At 37.4% G+C, this 12,732-nt stretch overlaps 1 protein-coding gene across 1 annotated transcript in view; it reads left to right on the forward strand.

Moving 5' to 3' along the window:
* The window catches only part of C5 (complement C5), a 135,303-nt gene that overhangs the window by 13,381 nt on the left and 109,190 nt on the right, over positions 1–12,732 (forward strand). Inside the window, exons 6-9 of the mRNA XM_069073787.1 lie at positions 2,780–2,862; positions 4,931–5,021; positions 9,153–9,267; positions 11,071–11,197. Coding sequence (XP_068929888.1) covers positions 2,780–2,862; positions 4,931–5,021; positions 9,153–9,267; positions 11,071–11,197 — 416 coding nt within the window. The remainder of the gene's footprint in view (positions 1–2,779; positions 2,863–4,930; positions 5,022–9,152; positions 9,268–11,070; positions 11,198–12,732) is intronic.

Raw genomic sequence — 12,732 nt, forward strand, 5'->3', positions numbered from 1 at the left:
CTTTCTTTCTTTCTTTCTTTCTTTCTTTCTTTCTTTCTTTCTTTCTTTCTTTCTTTCTTTCTTTCTTTCTTTCTTTCTTTCTTTCTTTCTTTCTTTCTTTCTCCATGACTAATAAAAGTCATTTTCCTGGCAAAAGCTACAGCTTGCCTTTCCAACTCCTCCTTGCTCAGGGGTGCATCTGAGCCTAATGAAGTGTGTCTGGAAAAGGATTTTTTTAAAAGGTGCTTCAGAATATTTTTATCAAAGCCTTAGAATTGTTCCAGTGTTGGAACAGATGCCTAATATGCCATGATTAGTCTATAAAGTATGTTCTCTATTCCTTCCAAACCACTGGTAGAAGTCATACACACGAGAAAGAGGGGTTGGGGGCCCGGGAGAGGAATGAGAGAATAAGAGAGAGAGAAGAAAGAGAGCTAGCGGAGCTATTAGTGACACAGCAAACTAAGCACTAATTAATACAGTTAACAACCTCTTTGTGGTTCAGGCAACTCCCTAAAAATTACTGACTAAATCATAGATCAGGGGTGGGGGACCTGTGAAGTTTGGATTCAGTCAGAGGTTCTTGAGGACCTAGAGGGCCACATGTGGCCTCGAGGCCACAGGTTCCCCACCCATGTCATAGATGGATTATGCTCTAAGGCATGGGGGGAGGGCTTCACTGGAAGGAAATCAGAGATCCTTTGTATTCATACACACATAATATATACATATATGTACTAGATATACCTTCATATGTAATATATTATCTGTGTGTGCACATAGATATAAGAATTAAGATTCCCTCCACTCTTGCAAGCCACCATTATATTTACAATTTATAGTCTTAACTGTCTAATGTGCAGAGTTCAAGTGTCTTGCCCAGTTAGACAACCAGTAAGTGTCCAAGGTGGAATTTGAACCCAAGTGTTCCTGGCTCCAGGGCTCATTCTCTAACTACTAGGCTATTCTGTTTCTTTTATATCCAATATATATGTAAATATGTAGTCTTTTGACATTTACATAGTTTTTAACATTAGAAAATCCATTCTCTTGTTTTATCTTTACAATCCAATGAGCCTGGCCGTGAGACAATTTCACTGGGATATACACCCAGGGAATTTTCTTTTTAATTTTTTAAAAATGGAAACTTTCTTAAATATAAGATCATAAGGACATTTTATTCATCAACCAAAATAAAGACACTAAAATTAATTTTAATAATTAGCTAGACTACTTTAAAGTATAAATTTTTTAAATGAGACATGAAATAGTAATTTTTTGAGACATTAAAGTAAGCTTGGGCATATTGGGTGTGTCCTGTGCCAACATCTACAGTTGTACTTTGCAAATATTATTTTTCCCATTTTATAAGAGGTGAAATTCAGAAAGGTGAAATCAAGTGATAGAGAATTATGGTACACATAGAGAAATTGGTGTACAAAAGGGAGGGCCTTTTTGGAGAACTCGAGAGGTGTCCTCACTCTAGCATTATGGCTAATCTATACCAAAGGACTCCTGAAGTTTTAAAGTCTATATTCTATATAATCAATGTTTTAAGTTCCTTTTTAATCTTTAAAATTTGAGGTTTTATGCTCTAATATTTTCTATTTAAGGAATTCTCTAGTTCCAATGTTTTAAGAGCTAACATTCCGTGATTATCTTCCAGCCTTATTAATCTGTGTTCTGTACTCTAATATCCCTTCCTGCTCTAATGTTCTGATGGTACTAGCCAAGTGTAGAATAACTTGTGGTTTGGTGGGGGTTGGAGGGGAGGGGACAGGAAAGAGTGTTGCTTTTTTTTTTTTGCCTCTGTCCAGCAGAGGGTGCTGGAGTTTCACAGAGTATTCTGAGACTGTTTCCCCCACCCCTCCCCCCCATTCCCCAAACCCCCACACAAACTCTTGGAAATTGGGGGGAGGGGGTGAAGAAAACTGTGGAACAGAAAGTTATTTGAATAATTTTATAATTGTGCAGTTTACTATTTGAATAGTAAAGGATATTTCCAACAATAACTTTATATCAGGTTTAGATGACCAGTTTCTCACAACTCCAGAATTTCATCATTTGGCACACAGTGTCTCTTTGGGCAGACTCATTATTTATTTTCTAAAGTTTATAATTTATTGTTGAAGTTAGACTTCAGGATTGACCCATTAATTAAATTTTATTCAATTCAATAAACATTTGACAAGACATTGCTGGGAATTGGCATTATTGGAAACTGAACTTAGATATCTGCAGCTTTTTCTTCATTTATTCTGAAAAGTGAATAATTTACTTGTGCCCTAGCCCAATCCTGAAAACCACGACTACTGACTATATTAGCCTCAGAAATAGACATTGAATAGATGAACTCTAACTATTTGTTGAATGAAGCCTGTGTTAGTTAAGAAAGGGAATTTGAGAGTGTGTAAAATGCATTCTCTGCCATTAGAGGAATTTGTCTAATAGAATGATGTAAATTCTCCATATGACAGCTATTTGTTATGATAAACAAATGGAAAGAAGTCATTACTAGTGATATAAGCACAGTGCCTCGTAAGCACTTGTGCTTTTGGAGTTGAATTGAATTAAAAAAAAAAGAAAATATAAACTTTAGTTACACGGATTTAATTTCATATAAACCCATTATTAAACTCAGCATTATTGTAACTAAGTAGGAGAAACAAAATACACACATGAAAGGTATAGTCATAAGTTTTTTTCCCTTCCAAAAATAAAGTTGTGTTTTCTGGGTGAAGGTGAGAACTATTATTAATTGATGACAACTCTAAATAATTTGGACAATTTTGTTTCCTAGATATGGAGTGTGGACAATTAAAGCCAAATACAAAGAAGACTTCACAACATCAGCCCTTACATATTTTGAGATTAAGGAATATGGTAATTTCCACCAATTGCTGAGATTTTTTATTGTGTTTTATGGATTTCTTTAAAGATGCTTTGTCTTCCGCAAATTGTAAAATGATAAACAACTTTGAAAATAAGAAGCAGGTTCTTATTCTAGGAATAATTATCGAATGATAGGTCATATGTTTAAGGTATTTTATAGCATGCTATTGAATAGGAATCAGGATACTTGGGTTATAGTTCTGGATTTGGCACCAACTCTAATCTTGGGGAAGCCATTTTAACTCTTCAGATCTTAGTTTCCTTGTCTAAAAATCGTATAATGCTTTGTGTTATTTATTTTTTTATATGTATGCTTTATGTTTCTGTAATGTAATGCCAAGGAAAGGCAACTTCCCAAGGTTCAGAATACCAGCATAGGTGCTCTCCATTTTATTCAGTGACCAACCAAGAACAGAGAAGATTAAAACATGACATCATTCAAAATACAGCATTTACTAAGTGTGATTAAATAATCTCCAAGTACTACCCCACCCCAGGATCTTCCAATCATTCAATCAATTACAAAGTCCCTGTTCTAAATACTACTCCACCCCTAGGCTATACCTTAATTAAGTCCACCACAAAACCCCTCTTCTCAAATGGAGATTAGTTTCCAAACATAGGTAAAGTACCTTCATTTGTCAATCACAGAGCACAATAAGGTCAAAAGTTCCCCACCCCTGGATCACAATTGAATCTACCCCAGAGTTACATCAAGTTTAAACACAGCACTTAATACCCAAATGGAGGTCTTTTCTTCTTCTAGACATGAGGCAAGTTCTCAGCAATCTTAGTTCCTGGGGAGACAAGGCTTAGCAAGGCCATAAGATACATTGCCAGTCCCTTCATGAATTTATCCTCTGTCTGTAGAACAGTCCTAGAACCCCTGAACACATTAGCAAAGCCCTCTCCCAGGATTTCTGTAAACATACAACAAGAAAATCCTTCTTCAGGGCTTCTGAACCAACAGAAAGGCTCCCAGACCCCTGCAACAACAGCACTGTCCTTCACCAGTGGACAGTATTCATTCTGTCTGCAGGACAGTCTCCAGACCCCTGCAACAACAGCACTGTCCCTCACCAGTGGACAGTATTCATTCTGTCTGCAGGACAGTCTCCAGACCCCTGCAACAACAGCACTGTCCATCACCAGTGGACAGTATTCATTCTGTCTGCAGGACAGTCTCCAGACCCCTGCAACAACAGCACTGTCCCTCACCAGTGGACAGTATTCACTCTCTGTCTGCAGGACAGTCTCAGGGCTTCTTAGCGAACAGCCAGGTTCCAGGACTTCTTCAACAAAAGGACTGTCTTTCACCAGTGGACAAATCTGGCAAAACAACATCAAAACAGACAGATAAAGTACCAGCAAAACAGCCATGTCTCCTCAGTCCTTGGCAGCTCAGGGGGCAGGTCTCAAAAGTCCAGGGCAATTCAAAGTGGCCACCAGCAATTCTCTTAGTCTCGCTCTCTCCAAGAGGTGCTGCTTCCAAAAAGATCTTCTGCCTCTCTCTAGTGTCTCTCCAAATCTACATCACTAGCTCCTCCCAGTTCAGGACTTTCTTTTCACATCAACAAGCCCATCCCACAGGTGGGATTAACAAACTCTGGGTTTTAACACAATCAATTTGAAAACCAAGCCAATACAGGGGAATCTTTAATTGCCATTACTATCACAGTTTCCAACTTAATTATAATAATACTAATGGCAATAATAATAAGTCTATACATATGTAAGACTTTGAAGTTTTGCAATAGTTGCCTCAAATCATCCTTATGAAATAGTATCCCATTTTGCAGATGAGGACAGTGAGGCTTAGTGAAGTTGTGTCACAAAGCCATTAGGTGGCAGAGCCAGAGGATGAAACCCACATTTTCTAGTTTCTACTCAAAATTTTGTTATGGGAATTAATGGATCACAATCACTCAGTCAAAGGGAGGACTATTAAGAAATGATTTTTTTTCCCATTTTAATAGTCCATTTAGCTACACCAAAAAGCTTTATCCTTTTAAAATAATATTTCAATGATCATATACTTTCTTTATTGTTTTATTTTCAGTGATGCCACGCTTCTCTATATCAATAGAACCAGAAAATAACTTCATTAGCTACAAAGAATTTGAAGACTTCAGTATTACTATAAAAGCTAGGTAAGTGAACAAATTTTCAAATTTATAAATTTTTTTTTTAGCATAAAGACTTCTTTTTAGTGTAAAAAAGTGATAGCAGCTATTAGTACACATTGAGAAAATATATGATGACAAAAAGTTCAGGAATTCAGTAATACTTTTAGATGAATTTGGATTTTATTGATCACTATATCTACATACATTTGAAAACAATGCAATGGGTAAGAGAGATTATTTATTCTGTATATAGAAAGTATGTTTGCTTTAGAGTTCACCTGAAATATTGAGACCATTCATGGAGAGCTCCCTCTTCTCTCTTCCTCCTCTTCCCTCTATCTTGTCCCCCATTATATCCTCTTTCACTCTGTGAAGAGGTGGTCCTTCTACTTGCCCAGGTCACCTCCACCTCCACTGTATGTACTCTTGATCCTATCGCCTCTCCTCTTCAGCAGTTTGCCTGTCATCTGCACTCTATCTCTCCCTGTCTACTGGCTCCTTCCTGCTGCCTACAAACAAACTCACATCTTCTCATCCTTAAAGAAAAATCCGTACTCATTTTTACCATGCCAGTTAGCCATCATTCGACATCTTTCCTCCCTTTCTCCGCTAAACTCCTTGAAAAAACCGTCTGCATTCAGTGCTATCGCTTCCTCACCTCTCATTCTTTCCTAAACCCTCAGTAATCTGGTTTCCAACTCCATCATTCAACTGAAATTGCCCACTCCAAAGTTACCAATCATCTCTGCGCTGACAAGTCCTATGTTTTCTTGCTCCTCATCCTTCTCAACTTCTCTGCGGTATTTGACACTGTTGATGCTGTTTTCCTGGATTTTCTGTCCTCCTGGGGATTTTGTGACTGCTCTCTCTTGGTCATCCTTCTTCCTGTCTGAGTACTCCTCTGTCTCTTGTTTTAGGTATGCACTCATGTCAGACCTATTCACTCTGGATGTCCCCCAAGGTTCTCTTCTGAACCCTTTTATCTTTTAATGCTACACCATATCACTTGGTGATCAAATCATTTCCCATGGGTTCAGTTATCATCACTATGTGGATAATTCCTAGTTCTATTTATCTAGCCCAGTCTCTCTTCTGAATTTAAATCTTGTTTTACCTATTGACTTTTGGATATTTCATATGGATGTCCACATGTATCTCAAACTCAATGTGTCCAAAAAAATTCATTACTTTTCCCTCCCAAATCCTCCTTGCTCTTGAATTTCCCTATTATTGTCAAAGGGACTACCATCCTTCCAGTTTCCCAGGTTAAAAAACTCAGTGTCATCCTCAATTGTCCCTCCCACTCACCTCACATATTTAATCAGTTGCCAAACCTTGTCATTTCTTTCTCTACAACATCTCTTGTAGATTTCCCCTTCTCTTTACTCACATAGCCACCACCCTAGTTCAAGTTCTCTCACCTCTTCCTTGGACCATCACAACAACTTCTAGTCTATTTTCTTGTTTTGAGTTTATCCTCACTCCAATTCATCCTCCACTCAGCTGCCAAATTGATTTCCCCAAAGCATTAATTTGACCATATCATTCTTTGGCTCATTAAATTCCAGTGGTTCCCTATTACTTCCAGGACCAAATGCAAAGTCTTTTGTTTGGTATTTTAAATTCTTCACAAATGGTTCCCTTCCCACCTTTTCATTCTTATTATATTTTACTCCCCTTCATGCATTCACTAATTCTGCCACACTAGCCTACCTGCTGTTCCTTGAACAAAGCACTATATCGCATTTCCATGCCTTTGTACTGGCTTTTACTCATGTCTCAAAGGCCTTTCTTTGTGAGCTAAGACTCTTAAAGTCTTTGGATTACTTCAAAATTCATCTCAAGTACCACATCCTACCAGGATTCCTTTATTTCTGCCCACCCTAATTGCCAGTGCCATCCCCTTTAAAGTTACCTACCTTCCCACTACTCTGTATTATTTTGTGTGTCATGATTTATATCTTATCTTCCCCTCTAAAATGCAAGTTCTGTGAAGGCAGGAGCCATTTTGCTTCTTCTTTGTATCTCTAGACCTTAGCACAGTGCCTGACACACCATAAGTGCTTAATAAATGCCTGTTAATTAATGAATTGAACTCAAAGGAAAACCATAGAATCTTAGAACTTTTAATTTGGAATGGACTTTACAAATCTTTATATAATATAAAACCAGAGGCAGGCTAGTACAGTGAGTGGATAGGGCACTGGACATAGAGTTAAAAATTCTTAGTTTCAAATGCCACCTCAGACCCTTATTATGTGTCCTTGGACAAGTCATTCAACTTCCTTTTGTGCCCCAGTTTGCTCATCTGTACAATGAGGGGCTTGGACTCAATGGCCTCAAAGGCCCCTTACTGCTCTAAAATCTATGATTCAATGATACTATGGATCAGAACTAAAAAAACAATGGGTTTGCCTTTAATCCTAACAAGAGCTCACATTGACATTGCTTTTTGATGATAAAACACCATAAAATACCACTAATGTGTACCTTGAAGGCTCATCAAAAGAAAAAAAAATATTTTTAAACCTTAAAACACTCCTTAATATTACTCAAATAATATAAATTAGAAGTGGGATTGGATTTAGCAATAAACCTTTATTAAAGAGGTTGCATTATACACATGGGAACAGATCTCCAGTGGTGTTATCTCTATAGGAAGGAAGGGACAGAAATAATAATGTTTCCCAAGAATCTATCACTTGGTGGTTTGCAAGACCATCTAATACACTATCTCCCAGTAGCCTGGTAAAGCAGGCAGCACGGGGGTCACAATCCCCATTTGCTAGATAATAATAAGGATGATGATAACTTACATTTATAATGATAGGGACTGGACCTGTGGATACAATTAGTTTAGAGACACGACTGTGGTATTACCTAGAATTGCATGCCTAGGATCATAGTATCTTTTTTTTTTCTTTTTTGGAGGGCATTTGGGGGTGAGTGACTTGCGCAAAGTCACACAGCTAGATTTTGTTTTAAGTGTCTGAGGCCGGCTTTGAACTCAGGTTCTCCTGACTCCAGGGCTGGTGCTCTATTTACTGCACCACCTAGTTGCCCCGGATCATAGTATCTTAAAGTTACCTGATTGATTCTTATCTTGAAATGACTGGAGTGTATGTGTGGAGGCATAACAAACACGATATATGGAAGTTCATTTAGGCAGATATGGAGGACCTTGAATGAAGATTGCTCTAAGGTGAGTAAACTCTTTCTCCCAATGCAGGTTAACGCCCCTTCTCTGCAACTTAGAATCTTAGAAAGTTACTAAGGACACTGAATGGTGAAGGTCACACAGTCTAGGGTCACATTGCCAGAATATGTCAGAGGAAAATCTCGAAACTAGGTGTCCCTTTGTCATGCAGTCTATAAATTCACATTTATATAGCACTTTAAAGTTTAACAATATTAGCTAAAATTTATATAGAGGATTTAAGGTTTACACAGTGCTTTGTATTCATTCTCTCATTTAGTTATCTCACTTATAAAATACTTTGCTCACAATTTCCCTGAGAGATACATAATGCACAGTACATACTATTTTCCCCATTTTATAAATCAAGGCTTAGAGCAGTGGATTGTTTTGCCCAGAGTCAAGCAGTGGACAAGTAGTGGTTTCAAAAACCCAGGCCCAATGGGAAGGTAGAAATTCTCTTCATTCATTCACCAAGCCAGGATTCTGTAAAGCTGGGTCTGAATCCTTTTTGTGTAACCTTGGGCACATCACATCGAGAAATAGCTTAGGTGGTTCAGTGGATAGAGTATAGCTAGGTCCCAATTAGTACAAGTAATGAATCCTGTGCAGTACTCATATATATTCATAACGGGCTTCGAATCAGAAAGACCTGAATTCTAATCTTGCCTCAGATACTTACTGGCTGTGTGGCCCTGGGCAAATAACCTTTCTTAGGCTCCATTTCTTGATCTGTAAAACTGAGGCCTTCTAAGGTCACTTTTAGCTTTAAATCTATGATCCTGTAAACTTGGCCTGAGTTTTCTTATCCGTTAAATGGAGAAAATAATCTCTGCCTTGTCTATGATACAGTGATATTATAATAATTAAAACGTGATATAAAGTTAAGTATTGTTTTATTTTATATGGAACTCATTATAGTAACTATTTTAAGGTTTTATTATGTTATCATTTGACAGCTATTTTTATAATAAGAAGGTCTCTGAGGGAGATGTTTATGTCTATTTTGGAATAAAAGAAAGTTTAGAAGAAGGTAGGAAAGAAATGATGCATAAAGCAGTGCAGCAGACACAGGTAAGAAGATGTCATAATATATGTACACAAATTAAAATGTATGTTTATTTGCTGTATATGTACATTATACACATAATATATATTATATATAGGCATGACTGGTCTTTATACATGTAATCATATACATAGAACAATAGAATCTTAGAGTGGGTATTATTTTGGAATGACTGGGGTGTATGAGTGAGGCTGTAACAAACGTGAGGTCATGCATGAAGGCTTTGGGAATCCATTTAAACAAATATAGAGGTCCTTGAATGAAGAATACAAGATGCAAGCAGGAGAGCTCTTGATTAGGAGTCAGGATATCTGACTTGTAGTTCTGATTCAGATTCTAATTTGCTAGTGTGATCCTGTACAAGTTACTTCCCTTTTCTGGTCCCAAGTTCTTCTGTGTTGGGCTAGATGGCTATATGACTCCATCCAGTTCTACAATTCTGTGATTCTATTAAAGTTAAATTGAAGCAATTTTTCAGATAATTCTGTTTAGAATAAAAACTAAACCTTCATGAGACTGTCTTCCAACAAATTGTTTCCCATGTATATGTAAAGATTATACAAAATTACTTGATTGATACAAGGACAGAGTTAATTTTGTTCCATGATTTCCTAATTATTGATATCAAGTCAGGTCCAAGCATAGGAACATATGCTTAGGGAAGGTATTTGTCACTATAATGGAAGATGACTCAGGCAAGGTCCAAATGGAAAAGGCTTTAAATGTTACTCCTCCAGATTCTCCTGTTTGCAGATATCATTGACCTAATTGCATCAATCCCCCAAATACTTCAAGGCCTTCTTGATGCCATCCATTCATGACCAGTTAAAAGAGAGCATCATAACAATCCATATGGAAGACAAAAAAAGTAGATGAAGGATGCCTATTGTTAAGAATACAATGTGCAGTTGGATTTGCAACAGATGGAATTAGTCATTATAGATGGAGAGTGAATTGGACCCAGAATTGATAGGAAGAGAATAAGTTAGATTGCATTTGAGGAGTGTGTAGTGCTCTTTGAAGTTCCTGAGATGCTTCCTGAAACAAAACCTGATCCTTTAGCACCAATATGCTGCTGGGGATGCTGTATCACTGCAAAATATGAAGTATTGTAATGTCTAAAGAATCAAGTCATGGGTGATCCACAGAACAATGGTGCTCATAAATTGGCTATAGCATATGGCAACTGAAGATTTGTTAACAAGAAGTGGTTTAAAACTTGTTCTTTAGGAAATTTTTGACTGGAAAAGGAAAGTGGGCCTATAAGAAGTGAAGGATGACAGACAGATGGGTAGCCTGAGTGGTGCCCCAGTGACTGTGGAAAGTTAAAAGATAAAGAGGAAGGGATCTTAATAATTAGGTTTCTTAAATTTACTTGGTCGCTCCCTCAGAACCATTCTATTTCCTCAAAGGCAATATACCCTGGCTTCTGATATACTGTCACTTGGTAGAAGGTGGTCACTGAATTTTGTATTCATATTCCAAATAGAAAGCAACCATTTTGAGACATCAGTTCCAGTTAGGGGCCTTTCTAAGCCAGCAAAGCAAATTAGTGTGGGTTGTATCAAAGTGCAGTATTTGGTAAGAAGCAAGTATGGGGCAAAGCTGAATATTAAGTCAAACTTTAAAGTACACTCGCCACATAGAACTGGGACAGTTTTTCTTTTGGGTCTTAATGCTTACCTGTATGGACTGTATTGTCATATGACTGCTAATTGTGATAAGGGCTGCTCAAAGTGGACTCTGTTTACCTCTATGATTTCCTACGTGGCAAATAGTCCACCCTTTTCATCTCTTTTGAAAAACAGATAATAAATGGAATTGCAGAAGTCACATTTAACAGTAAAAAGGCAATTGAAGAATTATCATATCAAAGCCTGGAAGACTTAAATAATAAATACCTTTATGTGGCTGTCACAGTCCTGGAGTCAACAGGTAAGAGTCTGACCTTATTTTGAACCAGCATGAGTGAATGTGGTTAAATATTTGGCTATCACATAGGAGTGGCATAAATCATGTCATCAAGGACAAGAATGGCCAGATAAGAAGAAAAGTCTAGTATATATTGAGAGCAAGATCTTACAGAAGGGCAGAGGGGAATGTTGCACTGGTACCCAGGAGACAGTAAAATTCATGTATTGGATGAAAGCTCTCTATAGGATTTATGAACAAAAATTTTGCAGAATGATCAAGAGAGTTTGGGTTATGAACTGCTCCTGTGAAGGGAGTGCCCCTACTGATGGGATCCCAGATTCACAGAAGAATGGCATCTATAAATGAAACTATAAACATAAATTATGTGTATATATACTTATATGAATCAAAGAGAAACAAAAACCCAATGTGAACAGATGCTATGCTTCTGTTATAATTTTATGCTCCAAAGTTCAGGAGTCATAAGATGACAGGATTGAAAGCTAGAAAGGGATGATCTAGTTTAATCCTCTAAATAGGGGGATAAGGATACTGAGGCTCAGAGAAGAGGAAGTTATATGCCCAAAGTCGTTCAGATATTAAGTAGCAGAGTCAAGACTCTAATACAGGTCATCTGACTTCAAATCCATTGCTTTTCCTGTGACACCATTCCATGACCTCTCCAAAATGACATAACTGGTTAGTGGCAGAGCTGTTCCAGAAACAACTGTAGCAAAGTAAGCAAAGAGTAAGGAATGCATCTGTGCCTGGAATATAAGAGGCACTTAAATGCTTGTTCACTGGTTGGTTACATGCTTTCTCTGTAGTTTATAATTAGGTTTTGAAAAATCAAATTTCTGCATCTTTAATATGAGAGAATTGGATTTGCTCTCTAATACCTCTTCCAGCTGTAAATTCTATCTTCGAACACTATGCATTATAAGTCCCTCCTAACACTGTGTCAGGTTCTGTTTTTTTTTTTTAACATTCCATGGCCTAAGTTCCTTCTATCTCTAGCATTCCTGTTTTCATAGTCCATGTTTTCATATTATATGACAAGATCTCTTCCAGTTCCATTAAAATGCATTTTAACTTCTGTAAATCAATCATTAAACAAACATTTATTAATCACCTACAATGTGCCAAGCATTGGTGGTCAACATCAGTGATACAAACACAGAGGGGAAACTGACCCTACTCCCTTGAGGCTTAAATTATAATGAGGGAAACAATACATATACATACATATATACACACACACACACACACACACACACACACACATACACACATATATATGTATATAGAGAATATTTTTGAAAATACAAGGGATTTGTAGGAAAGAAGACCCTGATAGATGGGAGAGTTGGTAAAGGCTTCAGGGAGAAAGTAGAATTTGAGTTGTCTTGAAGAAAACCAAAGACTCCAAGAGAAAGAGAAAGATGTGAGGTGGGACCACATTCCCCAGCATGAGAAACAAGTACAAAGGCAAGGGGAGGAGAGATGGAATGTCATGTAGAAGGAACAGCAAGTGGTTCAGTATGGCTGGACTACAG

Source organism: Petaurus breviceps, unplaced genomic scaffold, assembly GCF_028583685.1.
Source record: "Petaurus breviceps papuanus isolate PSGF00001 unplaced genomic scaffold, PetGlider_PUasm1.0 90879, whole genome shotgun sequence".
In the NCBI taxonomy this organism is placed as follows: domain Eukaryota; kingdom Metazoa; phylum Chordata; class Mammalia; order Diprotodontia; family Petauridae; genus Petaurus; species Petaurus breviceps.